This window comes from Chelonus insularis, unplaced genomic scaffold (assembly GCF_013357705.1).
Source record: "Chelonus insularis isolate UGA/USDA-ARS -01 unplaced genomic scaffold, ASM1335770v1 contig_11_pilon, whole genome shotgun sequence".
Classification (NCBI taxonomy): Eukaryota; Metazoa; Arthropoda; class Insecta; order Hymenoptera; family Braconidae; genus Chelonus; species Chelonus insularis.
Window position 1 is genome coordinate 166,966 of NW_023276361.1, and position 21,707 is coordinate 188,672.

Here is a 21,707-nt window from a genome sequence, read left to right on the forward strand (position 1 = left end):
CTCTTCACTACTGAATATAAAAAAAACTAATTAATTAGAGAGTCGAATGTAAAATGGTCAAATAATCGAAAAAGATCCTTCATAAACAATTGTAAAAAAGTCTCTTTTTATTATAAAATTATGATTCTCAGAAAGGTGTAAGTACTTAATGGTTGAAGATCAAAAATGAAGTAGTTTTCAATGTTTGCAGTAATATCGTTATAAAAATATTCATTAATGAATCATTTATTTTGAATTGATTAATTGCTACATTCGACATACAATATATTCTTGTTAATAAATTAGTTTTCAATATTTCCGCAATATATTGTGTAACTTAGCTTATTTACAGCAATAACCACTGCAAGCGCTACAGTAGGTTTCGGAACGAATCCTGTAGCTGTGGCGCCACAGCTCCTGTGGTTAGATTTCGGAATAACCCCTCTAACTTCTCAAGGTGAACTACAGCTCTCTGATGAATATAAAAAAACTTTCAATAACGAATTATTTTTACTTCATGACAGCGGTGGAGACGAAATAGATTTTTAGTATTTACAACTGTGAAAAATTTTAATTTTTTAACAAAATGCGAACAGTGGCTTAGTGACAGTACGTTTAAGTCAGTACCTAACATACTTTGCCAATTATACACTATACATGGATACATAAGTGGTAAAACTGTGCCTTTAGTGTATTTATTAACACGTAATAAGTCTAATAATATGTATATAAATTTCTTAAAAGTTTTACGTCGGAGCGTACCTAACTATTCACCATCACACATTATGGTCGACTTTAGAAGGCCTTTCATGGATGCTGTCTAAGACGCATATCCAGGAATCAAAATTTCTGGGTGTCATTTTCATTTCACACAATGTGTGTGGGGTCATATTCAACTATGTGGCCTTCAAGCATGATACAATAAAGATATGACGTTGCTCTATATTTTAAGTTATTAATGGCATTAGCTTATGTTCCAGTTAATGATGTTATAAGTGCCTATGAAGTAATAGTTTCTAGTGATTTTTATGATATTCATCATGAAATGTAGAATGATTTATTAAACTATTTTACTATGACATGAATTGGTAAACCACGCCATAATAAGAATAAACGTGATAAACTATTTTTTGAGTCTAAATTGTGAAATTATTATCGTGCCGTACTTGATGATAGAATTACATCTAACAATCTAATGGAAGGTTGTTATGATAGTTTTAATCAACGAGTATCTGCTTCCCATGCTACAGTGAATAAATTTTTAAATGCAATAAAAGCAGACTAAAACTGTAAAAATGTAAAGTGTATCGTTATTATCAGAGGTATAATTAATTTAATTTAAATTAATTTAAATTCACGTTGAATTATTAACCTTTCAAATACATTCTGAATCATTCCTTCAATTTTAAATACATGACATTGATCTGGTAAAATTAAGTTATCATTAGTATCATTTAAAGTACCATTACCAACATCTAATAAAAATTTAGTGAATTCTATTTCTGAAGGTAATGTACGCATATTTTGAGTCAATGTAAATTGATGAAAATGTGTCCAAAGATGGCTATACTTGATCGATAAAGTTATTATTTCTGATCGAATTGAATTTTTTTTTACAGGTAATAATTGTCTAAAATCACCTCCTAAAATCATTATCTTTCCTCCGAATGGTACTTCATTATTCATCATATCACGTAAAGTTCTATCTATTACTTCTAAAGCATATCTTGGTGCCATTGGTGCTTCATCCCATATAAAAACATCAATGTTTTTGAGATATTCCCCTTGTTTTGAAGTATATTTAATGTTCGATGATGAATCGGCAAAAAGAGGTACAGGCAATCCAAAAGCTTTATGTAAAGTTTTTCCATTTGGAAGTAATGTTGCAGCGATTCCTGTGTAAGCCATTGTACATATATTTTTTTTTCTAATTTTTAATAAATACCATAACGTTGTATAAATAAATGTTTTACCAGATCCACCAGGGCCATCTATATAAATACAATTTGCTACATTACTATTAATTATATTACATAAATTTAATACGTAATCTACAATTTCTTTCTGTTGTTCATTTAATGTTTGATACTGTTGAGTTCCACGATTATCAGTATCATCTGTTGTTTCCTCATCATCCATACACTCTGAAGCTCTTAATTGTGGCATACTTGGAAAATTCGACATTTGTATTCCTTCATCGCAAAGAATGGAATTTATATGTAAGTATGCTTTTTTTTGACCTAAAATTGAACCGAAGCGGCTTGTAAAATCTTCTGACATTGATTCTTTAAATTTTTCCCAGAGTTTATGAGGATACATTGGATTACAATGTAACAGTATACGAACAAATAGATATCTTAATTGACATGGCATCATCCAATTTATTGCTTCATGAAGTGCATGTTCCCATTCATTATCATCGGCAATTAATCCTAATGCGAGGCAAGTATCCATAAATGTGTCATATGTATGGCCATTTACTGTCCTAATATCTTCGAAACTTTTCGGTCCTCTTACTTTAGTTAATAATAATCTTAAATGAAATAATTCAACTTTTGAAGGACTTACTGAGTACATACGTCCAATGACTTTAAATTGTTTTTGACGCTGTGTCCATTGAAAAATATTTGTTTCATTTTGTTTTTTGAATACATAATGATTGGGTATATCCATATAAACATATTGTCTAGCATCTTGATCACGTGTATTCAATGCAAAAAAATCAACTAACATAGTTTGTTTCTCTAAAACGTTTCGAAGTTCTGTTTCATCACAATCATTATTGATCAGTAAATTTTGCTGATTTGGTAGGTGAACTGGTAATCTAATAATACTATGACTTTTTTCTTGTAATGGTTTTGATAATATTCTCCATACAGCTTCAACTGGTCCGACGTAGCGAGTTTCCATATGATTATTAATTTCATCATACTGGACAGTAACATTATTGTCAGAATCAGAAATATTTCCATTAATTGTTATCATTGCTTTATCATGTCCTTTGTAAACATATTTATACAAATATTTTACAGATTTTATGGATGAAACAATTTCTACATTAATATGTGAATTAAATCGCTTTGACAGTACTTTATTATATGGTACTACATGTTCATTTGTAAAGGTACATGTTGGTGATCGAATAAAACTAATTCCTAAATCTCGACGACGATAATGAGGATAACAATTTTCATCCATAGTTGTTTCTTGCTGGAATTTCTTTGGGTAGTGTTTCGAACATTTTCCATTCACTGTACACCAATTTCCGCATGGTCCATGAAACATATTTTTAGTTATTATATCATATAATATAGGATCGTCAGTTTCATTTGGTATTTCAGCACAAATATATTTATCAACCATTTGAGTAGTTGTTATTTTATGTCCTTCTTTTAATGTGATTAACATATGCATATGTGGCAATCCACGTTTTTGAAATTCAATTACATATACGTAAGCTAAAACTTCTCCAAAATGATGTTCTTTAACAATCATATTAATGAGAGCATTTTTTTTAATATTAAATACACGCGTTACTATATCCGGTCTATCTGCAGCAGTTTGTTTAGAAAACAAATTTTCTTTAATTTCAAGCCAGTTTGGATTACAAGTCATGGTCAAAAATATGTCAGGCTTACCAAATTTTCTTACTATTGCCATTGAATCTTGGTAATGTTGTAACATATTACGAGGGGATCCATTGAATGATGAAGGAAGAATTACTATTTTTCCAATGTTATTACTATTGTGAGCATTGTCATGATTATTGTTACCATTACAATATTTATTTAAATAGTCGACTAATCCTTCATATGATTCAGCGCGTAATTGTTTTTGATTAAATCTGGAAAAATTTAATCTATCTTCTTCAACTTTTACATAACTATCAACAACCCATTGTTGAAATAACCGACGTCCCATTAAAAGCACATTGAATTCATCTCTAATTGCTATTCTATACTTATGATAATCGTTACGAGTGACTTTTTTATTTTGCTTATGAACATAAGATATATTTTGATGCCATCCTCTTGTGCCAAACGGGTAAAATAATGGATAAATCCACGGCTCAACATTAGGATCTATTGTACTTACATATTGGAGAGATTTCGTATTTTTATTAATTACTGAAACACTCTTTATATTAATAAGTATTGAAAGATGTTTAAACGAAAACAAAAGAATTATGTTAATCTGCAAAATTTTTAGATAATCTATTTTTCTTTGGCGATAGTGATTTCACACTGATTAAAAATAGACAGTATAAAAATATCAAAAAAAAAACAATTATTAAAAAGGATAAGTTTAATCATTAGCCAAAAATAAAAATGTATTACATGTAATGTTTTTTTTTTAATTCTAATTCAATAAAAAACTGGTTTAGTTGGTTAAATAAAAAATGTCTTGGATCAAAATCTCCGATATTTAATCGCCACGAAAAGAAATTTTGTCGAATTATAAACTTTTATTGTTATAAACAATAATAATTTGTTTATAACAATTTTCATTGTTAATTAACCTTTTCTGTTAGAATCCTCGATATTTAATTGCCACGAAAAGAAATTTTGTCGAATTATAAACTTTTATTGTTATAAACAATAATAATTTGTTTATAACAATTTTCATTGTTAATTAACCTTTTCTATTAGAATCCTCGATATTTAATTGCCACGAAAAGAAATTTTGTCGAATTATAAACTTTTATTGTTATAAACAATAATAATTTGTTTATAACAATTTTCATTGTTAATTAACCTTTTCTGTTAGAATCCTCGATATTTAATTGCCACGAAAAGAAATTTTGTCGAATTATAAACTTTTATTGTTATAAACAATAATAATTTGTTTATAACAATTTTCATTGTTAATTAACCTTTTCTATTAGAATCCTCGATATTTAATTGCCACGAAAAGAAATTTTGTCGAATTATTAACTTTCATTGTTATAAACAATAATAATTTGTTTATAACAATTTTAATTGTTAATTAACCTTTTCTGTTAGAATCCTCGATATTTAATTGCCACGAAAAGAAATTTTGTCGAATTATTAACTTTCATTGTTATAAACAATAATAATTTGTTTATAACAATTTTAATTGTTAATTAACCTTTTCTGTTAGAATCCTCGATATTTAATTGCCACGAAAAGAAATTTTGTCGAATTATTAACTTTCATTGTTATAAACAATAATAATTTGTTTATAACAATTTTAATTGTTAATTAACGTACTAAATTTTTGCTCATCACTTTGTATTCCGGTTTTTACGCTATAGAATAATAAAATATTACTCCTATCCTTTTTCCTTTCCTTTTCTATAAACTCATAAACTTATAATGACGATAACGATTCTAGATAATCATAATATCACCAAAAAACGATCCTAAAAACGTTTAAAAAACTGTAAAATTATGAATCTGATGAGTGATTATACTAAATAGAAGTTTGTTGAATACTCTTGAAAAAAAAAATCATAAAAAAATCATCCTCTCTATTAAAAAATCTATTTTTAAAAACAAATTTTCAATCGACCAATCAGGGAACGAATAAAATGATGACACTGTCCTGATTGGTCAATTCAATTCTTCTATCGAAAGAACTAAGTTTTTTTATAGAAAAAACGATTTTTTTAATCGTTTTTTTCCTTCAGTTTATTTATTGGACATTCATCTTACATAATCTCTGACTTAATTGATGATTCTATGGTTTTTTATATGCTATCGGGAACCATTTCCATAGTTCTACAATTCCCCGGGAAAATGTCATGAGTTTTAATAGGATGGACTTGTGAGATTACAATTTCCCCATTGAAAAGAGGCAATTTCTTTTCGATGCTTTAATACGATTTGATATAATTCAATGGAAATATTGTTGTCTCAGAATTTCCTATAAAATTAAGGGTAAATTTATTGAATGTTTTAATGGGATCTTATTACCACAAAAAAACCAGTGGAAAAAACAAAAAAACAATTTGAATAGAACCCGTTTCCATTTTTTATAACAAATGGAATTGTTATAAACGAAATAAGAATGTTTTTATTCATTTGATATGGTTAATTACTTTATTTCAGTATAAGAAAAAATTGTGCGTTAGAAGAATTCAAATATACCTCAGAGATCCTTTTTTTCATTATTTACAACAAATTTCATTGTTATAAACAAAAAAAGTATGTTTTCATTTATGGCATACGGTTATGTATTATTTGATTATTACTATGATCAATAATCACTTGTTAGTAACAATTTTCAATTGTTATGAACACAATTCCATATTATTGACAATTATTATTGACTATTATAGCGTCTTTAATGCTGTTTTCTCAATCCTGACACGAGTTTAAAATTCTTTCATTGCTGATATTGTTTTTTAAATTTTTTTTTTTCGATGAAATATTGTCATCATATATCCATACAAGTATTCCAATCATCCAATATTCACATTTCTGCAATGATCTTGAAATTTTGTCTAAAAAATGGTATAATTTATAAATTGCAAAATTCAGGTCGTTTTCCATCTTTGCAATAATTCCGAACGTACGCACGCACATATGCACACACGCACATACGTACATACACACACACAGACGTCCACGTGAAAACTATAGTATTCAACCGGGGGACCTTAAAACGTGGAGATATGCCAAAATTAGCGATTCGCAAAATCGGACCCATTACTATAACTTCCTCCTGGGAAGTTAAAAATTATTTTAAACAAAACGAAATTTTAATTTGTTCTAGAGGATTTTTGTTTATACGAATTTATTGTTGCTATTCTAAAACATAGAAACATGACTTTCGCGTGATCTATTTAGGTTAAAAATTTGAAATAATTTGAACGTTAATTAAGTTTGCATCCTAGTAAGTATTTTAAAGCAGAAAAAGAATAATTGTCATTTGTGAAGATATGACAGGGACAATGCAATTCAGAAATTATATATTTATCCTATTGATTTTTTTTTCAGTGCAGTTAAAGTCCTTAAAATAATTGTAATGTTGGTATTGATTGATTTATTCACACATAATTTAAGCAACTTATTCTATTGGAATAGAAATAATAATGTGATATAAAACAATTTATTATCTACTCAATGATTAATGATACATTTTTTTTTTTCCCTTTAGTCTGCCCCACCTCCCCTGCACTTAGCCACGGGGCCATTGTACTAGGTCCAAACTTATGGTAAAGGCGGTCTTAGGTGGGTTGGTACAGCCCGGCCTCGTAGCAAAACTGCAGAAGCCTGTCCGTCCCGACCGTCTCGAGAATGGGTGCGTCGGTCCCAAGGTTCCCTAACAGGCGCTGCCTGGGTTCCCTTAGCCCCGAGCATTCCCTTATCATGTGGAGAGGCGTCTCTTCTTCCTCACTACACCACCGGCACGCGGATTCCTCTCCGCGTCCCAGTATCTTCATATGGCGTCGAGTTAGCCAGTGCCCTGTGACGGTGCCCACGGCCACTCTTAGCCTTCTTTTATCCAGTTCGATCAGGTCCCTACTCACTTGAGTTGTGGGTTTTCTGATGAACGCTCTGGTGTGCCTCATCCCCGAGGTCTCCGCCCAGTAGCTGGTGAATCTTTTGTGCAGCCACTTGTCCCCCAGCGCCTTCACAAGTTCCCCGGGAGCGTTTATCTCCACTGGGCCCCTGTCACCTCCGCCGCTGGCGCCAATACTGGCCAGCCTGTCAGCTTTGGTGTTGCCGCGTATACCGCAGCGACTTGGTACCTTTAGCAGCTTCAGTTTGTTGCGGCATGCCGCTTGTTTTAGTACCCTTCTGCAGTGGTCTACGAGTTTTGAACAGGTAGCCACTTGCGAAAGAGCCGTTAAGGCAGCATAGCTGTCACTGCAGATATAGATATGCTGCCCAGTGCAATCTCTTCTGGTGATATGCATAGCGCATAACAGGATTGCGTACACCTCTGCCTGGAACACGGAAGCGTCCTGGCCCAGGGTGTAGGATTCCTCCACCCGTGGTCCCCCGCACCAGATTCCGGCTCCGGCCTCTCCCCCCTTAAACTTCGCCCCATCCACGTACCAGACAGGCCCCTCGGACGTAAGCGATTCCTCGCCTTCCTCCAGCCAGGTCCGTCTGTCCATGAAGATGACTTCGTATCCGGGTGAGAATTCTAGCTTCCTGGGGCAGCGATCGACCTTTTTGCCACTGAGTCCCGTAGGGTCCTCCGGGCCCAGGATCGCCGCATGCCCTGCTCGAAAGCTCGTCCACTGTCTATGGCTCCTCAAGCGGATGGCCGCCCTCTTCGCTAGCACCTCCACCATCAGTTCCGGCGGAGGGATGCTCAGTAGGCAGCCCATAGCTAGGGTTGGGGTCGTCCTCAGGGCTTCCGTTATACCCAGCAGTGCCGCTCTATAGACTTTATTTAGTTGCGTCCTGCAGGCGTTCCTCCTGACGGAGGTCCACCATACTATGGAGGCGTAGGTTAGTTGGGGAATGACAACAGCTGTGTACAGCCATTTTATTGTTTTCGGCTGCAGACCCCATGTGGCGCTGAACATTCTTCTGCAGGTCCAGAAGGTAGCCTTCTTGACCTGTTTGTCCACATGTGCCCTCAAGTAGAGCTTCCTATCTAAGGTTACTCTAAGGTAGCACACTGTTTCCGAACATTTCAGCTGTTTGCCAAAGATGGGGGGAGGTCTGAACTCAGTCCTCCTTCCTCTTGTGAACAGAACCAGTTCAGCTTTGCTCGGGTTAACCCTGCGCCCCCGAACCTGGCACCATCTCTCAACGACGTTGAAGGCCGTCTGCATTCTGAGGGACAGACTTCCCAAATCGTCGCCTGTGACCGTGATGGCCACGTCATCAGCGTAGCCTTGAACGCTGAAGCCCGCCTTTTTCAGGTTCGTAAGAAGTTCGTCCACCACCATGGTCCATAGCAGGGGAGATAGGACACTTCCCTGCGGGCAGCCCCTGGCCACTGCAGCTCGAACCTCTGTACCTCCTAAATAGGCGATGGCCGTTCTACTGGCGAGCAAGTTCATGATCTAACGTGCAAGCGTGACGTCTGCTCCGAAGTTCTGAACTGCCTCACCCATAGTTTTGAAGGGTGTGTTATCAAACGCCCCTTCGATGTCTAAAAAGACCCCAATTGCCGACCTGCCTGTCTCCAGGGCTCTCTCCAGGCCTCCTACGAGGTCATGGAGGGCAGTCTCTACAGACTTGCCACTTTGGTAGGCGTGTTGTGCTGAGCACAAGGGCCTGGTGCACAATGCGCTCTCTTTAAGGTAACAGTGCACAAGCCGCTCCAGCGTTTTTAGGACGAAGGAGGTTAGACTTATGGGCCTGTAGGCCTTTGCTTGGTCATAGCGGTCCTTCCCCATTTTTGGTATGAATACCACCCTGACCGTCCGCCAAGCCTTAGGTATGTAACCCATGGTAAGGCAAGATCGGTAAATATGTACCAGTCTGCGCCATAGTCGCTCCCCGCCCATTGGCAGCAGAACCGGATAGATTCCGTCCGTGCCTGGACTCTTGTAGCGATCATAGGTACCGACTGCCCATTTTATCCGATCGTAGGTCACCACCCGCCTGGCGGTTTCCCAGTCGGCCCTTACGAGCCCGCCTGGTCTATCAGCCTCGCTTGTGGTTTCTTGCACCGGGGTCGATCCCGGAAAATGCGTTTTAATGAGGAGCTCCAGTATGCCTTGATGGTCGTCGACCATCTCTCCCTCCGGAGATTCTAGGCCTCGGAGCGCCACGTTCCTGCCGGGGGTAATCAGCTTGCGGATTCTGGCTACCTCAGGTAGGGCCTCCAGTCTCTCGCAAAAGCTTCTCCAGGCTTGCCTCCTTACTGACTTGATCATAGACCTGAATCTTCTCCGTGAGGTTTTAAATTCAGTCCACATCTGATCCGTCTTGAGCTTTTTTGCCCCGTTGAAGAGTCTCCTGGTTTCCCTGCGAGCCTTTTCAAGCTCCCTGTTCCACCATAAGACTCTCCTGCACTCCTGCATCACCCTGGCTGGGCATGAGCAACTATAGGCCCCTGCAATAGCGTCTTGTAGGTCCAGCACTGCCTCATCGGGGCCGGCCGGAGACCCTACACGCCCTTCCGTTCCGGGTTCCCCCATGAGTCTTTCTAGTTCCTGATTGAACAGGCCCCAGTCAGCGCTTCTTGGGTCCCTACGGAGTTGCGGTTCCACATTGCCCACTTCCCCTGTCAGAGCGAGATTAATGCGCCGTTGGTCCGACAGAGTTTCCTCTTCGTCCACCTCCTACTTCCTGACGAAATCATAGATTTTCGCCGTGGCGACAGTTATGTCGATGACCCCCTGCCTGACCGAGGTAACAAACGTAGGTTTGTGCCCTCTGTTCAGGACTTCTAGGCCGTGCCGAGTGAAGTATTCCAGCAAGCTAGCCCCTCTCTCGTTAGTGTCGCTGCTGCCCCAAAAGGTGTGATGAGCGTTAGCATCACATCCTAATATGAGCTCGCAGTTCGTCCTTCGGCAGTACTCCACGAGTCGTTTGACCTTCTCAGTGGGTGGTGGTTCATCAGAATCATAAGGAAGGTATGCCGAGCCGATAACGACTTTGATCGGCTCCCCTCCCAGCTCTATTTTCACCTGTACTGCCGCCAGATCCCTTGTGCAGTATTGGCTGAGCCCCACAGGGTTTAGTTCTCGTCTCACGAAAACGCATGCCCTAGGGTCCCTATCACCTTTACCGCTTATAAAGGATCCGCCTTTGGCGTCTCCCTTCAAGACCTCTCCCTCCCGACAATAAGGTTCTTGGATCAGGAAAACATCTGTGTGCTTCACCGCTAGGTCTCGACAATGTGGTGCCGCGGCCGTGTAGCAGTGATGCAAGTTAATCTGCGAAATCTTTAACAGCCCCGATATCACAGGGATTTCGGCGCCGTTTGATTTCGCGTGTTGGGAATAGGATTGGGATGCGGGAGCGTAGGAGGAGGATTAATCCTGCGTAGAAGGGCCAGCCATATCACCGTCCCTTCTTGCGCCCTCTCCCGTAGGAGGGTTACCCGTAGGTTCTGCTCCAGGCTTTACCATGTCGGTCAGCCTGATCTGAAACAGGACCCTCCCCACCCTTGCCAACTCCTGGTTCTTCGTGGGTCTCCCCCATGTCCCAGGAGTTGGCGTAGCCCGTCCACTGGTCCGAGGTTTGCCTTCTTCACAGTTCGCTTTCTCAAGCCCCTGTGATGGCTCCCTCGGAGGTGGGGGGTTGGTGGGCCCTCCTGGTGCTCCCTTCTCCTTCGAGGTAGAGGCTGCGTGCGTTTCCGCACGCCTCCTCTTTCCTCTCGGAGGGGGTACCGCCTTGGAGGTCCCTGCCACCGGTAATTTCCTCTTTCCGGGTTCGGCCTGCCTCCCCTCCACAGCCTTTTGCGCCTCGAAAAATCGAGCTCTGCCTGGGCCGCAGTAAGGACTCATTCCTAACCCTTTCAAGAGCTTTAATGACTAGTCGTCCACACCGATGACTAAGCTAGTCAGTGTTGGCGTTGCCTTCGTGCTCCAAACCCGCCAGAGGTTGGTGTGCAGTCCGGCGTTTTGGCCTTCGAGTCTTTTCAAGATCACCGCCGGATCCACCGGTGGCCCGGGAAACGTCGCGGTGACCCTGGAGAGTCTTGGAACTTTCTCCCTCTCGAGAACCTCGAGGTTTACTCCTTCCAAGACCTTTATGGAGGGGACTGTCTCCTTGAGCCATGTGGCTGCCCGTTCATCAGGACAGTTGATCCACAGAAGCCCTCTGTCGAGTTTGTGGCCCTCAAATCCCAGAACAGTGCCACTTTTGATGGCATCGTCCCGGGCCCGAAGAAGTCCTGCCAGCACTAGTTCCCCTTGCTGCTTGCTGAGGGTCGCAGAAGGATAGAGGTCCGGCGCGATGGCCACCCTCTTGCCTCCCGCAGCCGCTTCAGCAAAGCTGCCAGACCCAGGTGCTACGCGAGCCTTCTTCGCTCGACATTTTGCGTCGGGCAATCCTCCGACCTCTGCCTTTTGGTGTTACCCACGGCTTTGGCGGAAGACCCCGACTTGGTGGAGCTAGTGGCCCCGGTCTTGACCTTAGGGTCAGTCCTGGTACCACAGGAAGTTGCCTTGCCTCCAGAGATTCCGCCGGTTACCACAGGGGCCCCCGGTTTCCTCTGACTTGGCTCAGCCTTCGCTCCGGCTGTGCTAGCCCCGGATTTCTCCAGTTCCAGCAGCTTAGCCTTCCTCAACCTCTTCCTCGCTGCCCCGCAAAGTTTTTTCTTATTAGGGCGTGACGGTGGATCAGGTTTATCGAATTTCTTCCCCTGATCCTCCTTGCCGGTAGCAGGTCGTTCCTTACAAGGCAGCTCGGTTTGCACCTCGCCGTCCTCGCTGGTTCGTCCCGCCTCGGCTTTTCCAAGTCCTATTTCTTCGTCAGAAGAGATAGGACCCCCACTACTCCGAATGTTGTCTAAGTCATCCATGCGAGTCCCACGAGTGCTGAGGAAATAAAGGTCCACCTGTGCAGAGCCTCTTGCACAGGTAAGGCTAGCTACAATGGGGGGTCGCCTGGTACCCCAAGGGCATCGTTTGCGACACAGTGTCCCAGTGCCATTCAGTCTTCAGCACGATGGCTTACACCTTGACTTGGAGAGTTGGTCCACGGTGCCTCTCAAAGTGTGTACACACCCAAGCTGCACTTGCCAGCGGCTTACCTCGTGTTTGCACTCGGTACGCCTCGCGGCCCCCGAGGCCTCCACTCGGTACTACCCGGACAATGCTCCTATCCGCCACCTAGAGACGCGCCCGGTAGGTGCTCAACCTATGTTCCACTCACTCGTTTATAGAGATCGTGGAACCCCGGGTTAATAATGCATTAATAACAAAGTTTCATAGCTTTTTAAATTATTGATAAACTTTTCTATGATACTAACTCTGACTAATTTAATATGTATAATAAGTATAAAATTTCCAAAACACTGTCAATGAATTTTTATTTCATGGACAATTGTAAAATTTACCTATACTAACTGAAAATTACTACACATGTGTTAAGTTTTTTTCAATGCACACATTAAAAGACGCTTAATGCCGGTTTATAAACTCAAAAGTTTTTTACCGATATCATTGTACAATAATATTCTATTATATTAATATTCAATTGTTATTGACAATATTCAATCGTCATTAAATATTAAAAATTAAATATTATAAATAATAATTGAATAGTGTAATAACAATTGAATATTAGTATAAACAAATAAATATGAATATTGTTATTAACAATATACACAATATATTCAATTTCAATTCTACTTATTTGTTTATATTGATATTCAATTGTTAATGAAATATTGTCATTTTATACTTTAAATATTTTCATTTATAATTAGGTGATAATTAAAAAATGAAAAATTACAATTTTTTCTTTGCCGAATAATGGTTTGGATACTAATTGGGTAGTGGTTACTGTCGTTAAAATCCTCAATAGCAGACCATTCTAGGAATGGAGCTACGTTTGAAGTTACAATACTCACGTCAATTGCACTGTCTAGATTGGAAGATATATTGTATGTTGTTAAAGATCTATCATTAAGTAGGACTCGATCATTGTCTATCAACCACTGTTCTACCTTATTTCCTCGGTTGTCAAGTTTATAGGAGCCCCACAGGTGGCTATGCCAGTTGAAGTGGCCTAGAATAATGAATGGTTTGGATAGTTGTTTGATAAGACCTGGCAATCCTTCTATGTTTATTGACCTGCTGTTTGGGAGGTAAATATTGCAGATTGTTATCTCGTGAGGAAGTTTGACTATCGCTGCCACTACTTCTAGTGGCGTGGAGAGTGGAATTTCTTGGACGAAAAGAATTTCTAAGACATATGTTGTTACTTTCCCACTGTTACGTCCCAGTAACAGAACAGTCTCTTTTTTGAGTCACGACACAATCGTCTTCTACTCCACTCGGGTGCGAAGACCTCGCAGAGTTTATTTTAGATGGAAAATTAAAGAGATAGGTAAGGTAATCAGTGCTGACAAACCACTATGGTGCAACAAATGAAGAATAGAGTTGTTCCTCTTTTATTACAGATAATCTTTATTACTCTTTACTCACTTTAGTTGAATAGAAATTGTTTAACAAGGGTTAAATTGATAGATAGCAGAAAGCGCTGTTCAGCAGGTTGGCGCGTAGCAGGCTGTAGTGCTGCCTGAAGATACTCGGCTAGGCTCCCTGGTTGATTGATTTACAGCCGCTTGGGTCTCCTCGCCGCGCCGCACCTCTCTCTCTCTCTCTCTCTCTCTCTCTCTCTCTCTTGCTCGTAGACTTCGACTTCGCTCATTCGCTCACGTTTATGTAATGCTTAAAGATTTCTCTTTACAAAATCTTTCCCGATGAGTTGGAAAATTCTTTTTATTATTTTGAGAAAAAATATTTCTTTGGTCGAGTTGAGATTTTTAGAAATAAATTTACTTGTTTAAAAATAACTTTACTTGAGTAGATAGAAGAATTATTTTCTTCAAGGAGAAAATTCTAAAAGAATTGTTTCTCTTGAATAACTATAAATTGAAGGAAAATTTTGGAGTTGCTGAGAATAAATTCTCTCAAAAATCAAATTTAAGTTTAAAAGATGAAGTAGACTACAGCTCAAAAATTTGCACCGAGCCCGACAAAAATCTAGCAGAGACTGAAGTTTCTTAGGAAAATCTGAACTATTTATCCAGTGTGTGCATTGAAAAAAACTTAACACATGTGTAGTAATTTTCAGTTAGTATAGATAAATTTTACAATTGTTCATGAAATAAAAATTCATTGACAGTGTTTTGGAAATTTCATACTTATTATACATATTTAATTAGTCAGAGTTAGTATCATAGAAAAGTTTATCAATAATTTAAAAAGCTATGATACTTTGTTATTAATGCATTATTAATCATTGAGTAGATAATAAATTGTTTTATATCACATTATTATTTCTATTCCAATAAAATAAGTTGCTTAAATTATGTGTGAATAAATCAATCAATACCAACATTACAATTATTTTAAGGACTTTAACTGCACTGAAAAAAAAAATCACATTACTATAAGAGCAATCCAAAGTATAGCTGCAGTGAAAAGCTGTGCTAAAAATTCTCATGTCTCCTGTAATGTTTCAGACAGCCGTAATAACTATCTAGATAGCTCTTACAATTACCTTAGCTATATAGATAAGTCGCATTTTTAATAGTTATTAGAAATGTACAAGAAAATTAAAACAGTAGTTAATTACCATTTATTGATGAATGATGTAAATTGAATCATTAATGTAGCTAATATCCTTTTTCACAGTTTTATGTGATATTCATCTTTCACTTACTACATTATTAGTGATGTTATCATCCGTGATGTTATTTATTTTAAAACTATAAGCAATTTGTGAATTATAGAATTATGTCAGAGAGAGATGTTTCTTTCTCCATAGAGAGAATAACAACTTTATCATTACGTGTAGGCGGCTTACAAGTCTATCTTGAAAAAAAATCATGTATAATAATTCTTGAGTACGTATGATTGCATATAATTGGGCATAGTTTTATCCACTAGCTCTATAATTTACTATATAGCAACTTACATGCTAATTAGTAGAAGAGAACTTAAAAAGAAAAGACAGTGAGCTTTGAATTTAGACTTAGAACACTACAGATGCGTATGACTGAAGATTAGCAACCAAAAATTTCCACTCAGCGCAGGTAAAAAAATACTTATAGACAATCTTCAATTCTTGGATTGATTGGGGAAACTATGCGAAACTCTGAATGCAATGATAGATTGTCTAATGAAAGAAGGAGGCTAATCGAGTACGCACTATTGTTCACGTATTACTTTATTAATTTTGAGTTTTCAAGAGATAGTTAACTGATGGGTACGGTCATTGTTTAAGTTTGCATAAAGATTATTTTATTAGTTTGCATACTTTTTGTTTATAATAATTTATCGCTAGTGTTTATTTCAGATATTATTGTCAAGAGAGTTAGTAAGGTTGAAAGATCTTATATTTAATTTTGGTAGCATCAAAAGACTCAATGAGATAAGAAGTTGGTAGAGGAGAACTAACCAGCATGTGTAGAGTTAGGGAACTATTATAAGTAGATTTGGATTGCTAACGTGGGGTTGAGGGCCAAACGAAACATACCACCCGTGATGATCCATGACAGGAGCATTCTAACCCTACGAGTGTTAATCATTCGATCAGGTCCAGTAACTTTATACTCCAGTAGAAGAAATGGAGGTGTGGAATGGGCATTTTGAAGTTTTGTGAAGAAATTAGGCTTAAGTGTGCAGGCCTTGTAAGGCCTGATCAACTTTGCCTCCAAAGAAGCACCTAGATTAAGCCACCTTTCCACAAAGAAATCTAGGAGAGATCACGTGATGAAGCTACTAATAGGGAAACAATTCTGCAAATTAGAAAGTTGATGTGTTATTTAAGTGGGGATAGAAAAAAAAGATAAGAAGTTGAACTTTGGACAATGCAGTGAGTAGTAGTCTGATTTTTGAGATTAGATCGGTTAGTCAAATTTTAAGAGGCGTGAGGATTAGACTAGTTTTGAGAAACACCAGAGTCATGAAGAAAATTGTTAGAGGTTGAAGACAGTGAGCGGGTCAAAGAGGAAGATAGAACAAGGTAGAGACATGACAGACTGCAGGGAGTTTCATGATGTAGAGAGGAGGTTCTAGTTCATCTAAGAACGAGTGGAAACCAGATTATGACACCTAAGTATCCTTTGCAGCTTCTGTAAGTGTATTTTTTGTGGGATTTTCGGTAGTTTGGTCAAGTTTAGTTTAAAATAATGTAAGATAATTGATTTCCCACCCCTGGTTTGCTCTCGTGATTTAGTTTAGGCATTAAGTTCAGTTCAGAACGTTATAGTTAATTGAAAAAATGATGATGATTTTGCTTTAGGTTTTAGCGTCAATCGTCGAGGAAAATTTGTTGTATTCAAGGTTTAATTTGTTAAGTTACGATTTGAATATGTTAGAAATTCTATAAAAGGAAAACTATTGATAATTAAAGATTAAATTTGTTAAAATATAAGGAAAATTAATTTCATGGAATGGAGGTGATAAGGTTGCCGGGAAACAATAGCAATTGGTTATTAACAAAAGTTTAGTCATTATTTATGATACACAATTATTTACTAGAATAGCTTGATTACAGTCATTGTTTAGGTATAATCACGTAGTTGTTGTGCGATGAATGCCGTGAGAATGTGTGAGTGTTGTTGAGAGTGTATGTGTGTAGTGTTACACACACAATGCTGGGTTTTGTAGAATACGAAGTGCTTGAGGCACTTAAGGTGTTCCGATCGAGTGTGTGAGAAGTTGTAAATCTCTTACAATGCACTTTGTGTTGAGAAAAGTCGATGATGAGCAGCGAATGTTATTGTTTGACAGCCTCACCGATGATGTAGGTAATTATGTTGCACTGTTAACGTGATTTACAGCTTAAAAATGCTTGGTCTGTTACCAAATTTCTACAGAAAGATCGATTTTGGTTTAATAAATTAATATTTACTGAATAATTATGGTTTAAAGAATTCCTGTAATGAGGAATCTTCAACTCCATCATTTTATTTGTTGTTTAAGCTCCAGGAGATCCCCTGTCAGCACCTCTTTATCAGCAACATCTTACTCAAGTTTAGTTTTAAGATTTTGGATTAGTTTGAAGGAATTTTGAGCACTTTGAGATTTGGTTTTGGATTTTGATTTGAGATTAATTGTAAGTTTTGGTTTAGGTTTAAGATTTCTAACTTTACACACACTATTAACACATAGTATGCCGGGTTGTGTCTGCAGCCGACTTAGCTCTAATCATTGTAACGCATTTACACAAGGACACAGGGAAACTGCAGGAAACCTGCGTCGATACAATCAGCTTTCCGAAGATATCCTTCCGCTCACGGCAGCCCAAGAAAGTCATATAAATGACTTTGTCCCGACCGGGACTTGAACCCGCGACCCATGGCGCGTCAGGCTTACGCCGACACACAAGGCTACCGTGTTGACACTGAGAAGTATTCATATTTAAAAAATTAAGATAAGTACAATATTTGAGTACACGAAAAGGCAACCTGGAAATTAAAAACAAAAAGACAAATTTTTAGCCAGACAATTTATTACATATTATTCAAAAACAAATTCTGCGTGAATATAATTAATTACTATACTTCTTAAATATGAGATACATAAAAAAAAAATTTTCTAATATCATAAAAAGTCTTGTCATGGAACGAAAGAGAAAGTATTTTTCATATCTGTAACAGTGTAACTTCTTATATGAATGAAACTAAATATTTGTCATGGCAAAAGGCCTGTCACTCATTTTGGTTAAACCTAACAGCATTAAAATGATAATGCAGTGAGAAACTTGTACAAGAATCAGGATCGGCTTTTGAAGTCTATTACTACAATAGTAATTATGATATTGAATATATGTTTGTACGAGTATTCGGTATATAGTCCAGTCATTTAAGATTTTATCCGCGGAAATATTGAAGTACACAAAAAGTCTGCATCTTTAATCCCTTACCGGTAACAGGTTAAAATTTATCAACTTCCAAAGGTTAGTAAAGTTAAAACCAGTGAAAATATTGAACACCCCTGGCTGTGAGAGAGACAGAGCAATATGTCGGCGCTTGACACACTTATTGCGAGTTTTTTATCACAATAAACGTACCTAAATGGAACAGAGCATAAACAAAACCTATAAGATAGACAAGGAGAGTTATGTTTATGTATTGAAAATATAGAAAAGAATAGCCGACCAAAATAAAATAAAATATTTTTTAATGAATATTATTACTCGACTTAGCATTAAAAACTAAATCGATCGATGTTACTTCATGCTGCGATTTTTTTTCATGTCCCATAAGGTAATTACTCTATACAATTCTGGCGGTCACTTAATTTTCTTCCATGTTTTAAAAATGCTGACTTTGTGACGTTTGCCAAAGCCTTTTGAGAGTAATTTCAACGTTTGCCCGGTATCGGAGAGCACTTTTTTTAGGGACAACTGATTTTACATCCCCTACAAATATTGTATTAAAATTTTATCCTCTTCAAAATTTCCGCGGATAAAATCTCAAATGACTGGACTAACGATCATAGGGCTATATTCATTATTATTAGTTAGTTTATTAATTTTTGTAAAGAAATGAATACACTACTGGCAACTTGTGTACTCATAGTTATGCTCTCTACTACATTTAATAATTAGCATTATGTTGTCAAAGTAATCGGTAAAAGGTATAATATCTCTTAATCTCTCCGCAGTCAATATTTTTCTGCCGGGAACGAGTTGGAGCATTTTTTCGTATTGATTATGTATTTCTAAAAATACTAAAGGGTTTAGATCGTCAGACAATTCCGTTGAATTTATATTTTGGGAAGGAACAAAAGTCATAGGTCCATGTGAACTTCTTGAAGGAATTAGTGTTGGTGATTTCAATTTTTGACCGTTACATTCTCTACTAATTTTGATAATAGGAATCGCCCCCTCAAAAAAGTTAGAAAAAGGTAGAAGGTTTCTCAATTTCTCTACAGTCAGCATTTTGCTACTGGGAACTTGCTGAAGCATTCTTTCATATTGATGATGAATATCTAAAAATATTAAAGGACTCATATCATTATTTGAGAAACAAGTAGATCTAGTTAAATTTCTATTCGGGGAAGGAGCAATAGTTGGTGTTGGCGGTGAACTTCGTATAGAAAAAGGCGACGGTGGTCTAAATCTGCTATAGTTGGAAATCCCCTGTGAAGTTAATTTTCGAAGCTTCGATTGGCTACCATCTTCATCAATCGATATGTTACATGGTTTTTTCGATGCGGGTTCTTCCTGTTTCTCGTCTAATTTTGACTCTTTCAGGGTTTTACGCTTTAAGCCACCTTTCTCGCTGGAATCATAAGAAACATAAGATTACTTGGAATATTCGCACTTGACGTAACATTTTGTTAGGAATCAAATATGGCATACTTTCTAAAATTTATTAATGTACATTATATAGCCATTTAATCTTTGATTATTGAATTATATTAATGATAATGTTTTTTTCTAATAAAAAAATCACGATATCTATTTACAGCGGCATTGCCGAAAAAAATGTAAAAATATTCATACAAATAAATAAATCATCTATATGGAAATTATGTTGAAATAGAATAAAAACTCATTTCTTATTTAAAATCATCCAATACTAATATGTCATGTGATATGATGATACTTTTTTCGACTATTATGTCTCAATCCAAACGTATTCTCATTGCGTCAAATAATAATGTTTGAGAACGACATAGGTCTCTCTATTTGCCATAGACAGATGTAGTATCATTCTTATTATTCAAGGATAAAAATATATTTTCTTACTGAACACAGTTCTGTAGATTTTCTGTAACCGTGACAGAACTAAAAGTATGTGTAACTCACATGTAACTGACAATTTTGCACTTATAAACGTAGCAATATGACGTAACATTATGTTCTTGTTACGTTTTAGAAAAATATAACTTAGTTGTTCCTTGTAAATAAAAATATCATAACATTTTTAATAAACACTGTTATATCGTTGTAATATAAGCGTAATGTGACATACTCATAAGGCAGTAATGTACCATTAGAGTAATATAGATATTACTATTTTCTTCTTAGCAATTTATTAATTGTACTTGTTTTAATACATTCCTGTACTTTTTAAGTTAAATTTAATGATTTATTGTAAACAAGCTTTCCTCCTACAAAGAGATTCGAACCTACGACTGCTTGCACACAGGATAACAGGATGAGTAATCATCTCATCCTTGAGTATATATGTAACGTAATGCATGCATGCTATGTTACACCGAGATAACGGCTGTGATGTGATATTGTTACTTTCATGGATCATTGTGATGATATTACATCCATGTCATTATTTTTTATATCACGTGTTACATTTCGTTACTTCTGTATTATATCGTGGTAACATTAAGTTTTTACAGGGCTTACGTAATATTAATATAATTTCCAAAAATATTTAAGTCGTGTAGATGTTAAACATTAATTCATGGAATTTTTCCCAAAGAGTACAGACATAATAGCAACATGTCATGAGTAAGATGTTATTACGTCAATATCATATTATTGTTAGATCATGTTTGTACAAATAGGTTTTAATTTTTTATAAATCGAAATATTGATGCGTCACAAAAACTTAAGATAAGAATCACTGTTGTAATGTTTTGTTCGAAATGGCATAGTTAGGTAACGAAGACATAATAAATGAGTCACTATTGTGACGTTTTATCAAAAAACTTTAATACTTCGTCTAAACATACACTAGTAGTGTCATTTCACTGTTACGTAACATAGAAGTAACAATTATCTTTTTTTGACTTGCGAGTTACAGTCGTACCCATCTTCACAATGAAGAATATAATTTAGACTTAAAGTCCTGATATCATGAAATATATACTTTTTTAACACAAAGATCAACGCCAATTTATTCACCCGATTAAAAAATGAATTCTTACCTTGCCATGATCGTGTTCATTAAGTGTCTTGTGCACACGCAAGCTTGGACAAAAGAAGACTGATTCGTGATAAAAATGCAAAATATGAGTGCATTAAGGTTATCGAAGACTATCAACAACAGTACACTCTTCTTATATCGTATTTGAAATGTAATGTAAATAAGTAGATATCATTTTTATATACAGACTCTATGTGAGATAAGAATCAGATATGTTCCATGTTAAGCATTACAAATTGAAAATGGGAATTCAAAGATACATG

At 36.9% G+C, this 21,707-nt stretch overlaps 3 protein-coding genes across 3 annotated transcripts; all 3 read right to left on the reverse strand.

The window, feature by feature from the left end:
- Nucleotides 1-1,317: 1,317 nt before the first annotated feature.
- Nucleotides 1,318-2,112, reverse strand: LOC118065388 (ATP-dependent DNA helicase pif1-like). The gene has a single exon (XM_035080639.1). It carries the CDS (start codon nucleotides 1,885-1,887, stop codon nucleotides 1,318-1,320), a length of 570 nt encoding a protein of 189 aa, XP_034936530.1. The 5' UTR covers nucleotides 1,888-2,112.
- LOC118065395 (uncharacterized) lies at nucleotides 2,111-3,900 on the reverse strand. The gene is made up of 2 exons (XM_035080652.1): nucleotides 2,258-3,900; nucleotides 2,111-2,171 (listed from the first exon to the last, which is right to left on the reverse strand). Exons 1-2 carry the CDS (start codon nucleotides 3,898-3,900, stop codon nucleotides 2,111-2,113), a joined length of 1,704 nt encoding a protein of 567 aa, XP_034936543.1.
- Nucleotides 3,901-18,128: 14,228 nt separating this feature from the next.
- Nucleotides 18,129-21,486, reverse strand: LOC118065347 (uncharacterized). The gene is made up of 2 exons (XM_035080554.1): nucleotides 21,446-21,486; nucleotides 18,129-19,833 (listed from the first exon to the last, which is right to left on the reverse strand). Exons 1-2 carry the CDS (start codon nucleotides 21,463-21,465, stop codon nucleotides 19,104-19,106), a joined length of 750 nt encoding a protein of 249 aa, XP_034936445.1. The 5' UTR covers nucleotides 21,466-21,486; the 3' UTR covers nucleotides 18,129-19,103.
- Between the last annotated feature and the right edge of the window lie 221 nt (nucleotides 21,487-21,707).

What these genes read in the sequence shown, in the direction of transcription:
- LOC118065388 (XM_035080639.1), bottom strand. Translation starts at nt 1,887, where the DNA reads ATGGCTTACACAGGAATCGCTGCAACATTACTTCCAAATGGAAAAACT.
- LOC118065395 (XM_035080652.1), bottom strand. Translation starts at nt 3,900, where the DNA reads ATGGGACGTCGGTTATTTCAACAATGGGTTGTTGATAGTTATGTAAAA. An exon ending in GAAAAATTTAAAGAATCAAT is followed by an intron (nt 2,172 to 2,257) that starts GTCAGAAGATTT and finishes TTTGCGATGAAG; the next exon opens with GAATACAAATGTCGAATTTT.
- LOC118065347 (XM_035080554.1), bottom strand. Translation starts at nt 21,465, where the DNA reads ATGAACACGATCATGGCAAG. An exon ending in ATGAACACGATCATGGCAAG is followed by an intron (nt 19,834 to 21,445) that starts GTAAGAATTCAT and finishes TTATGATTCCAG; the next exon opens with CGAGAAAGGTGGCTTAAAGC.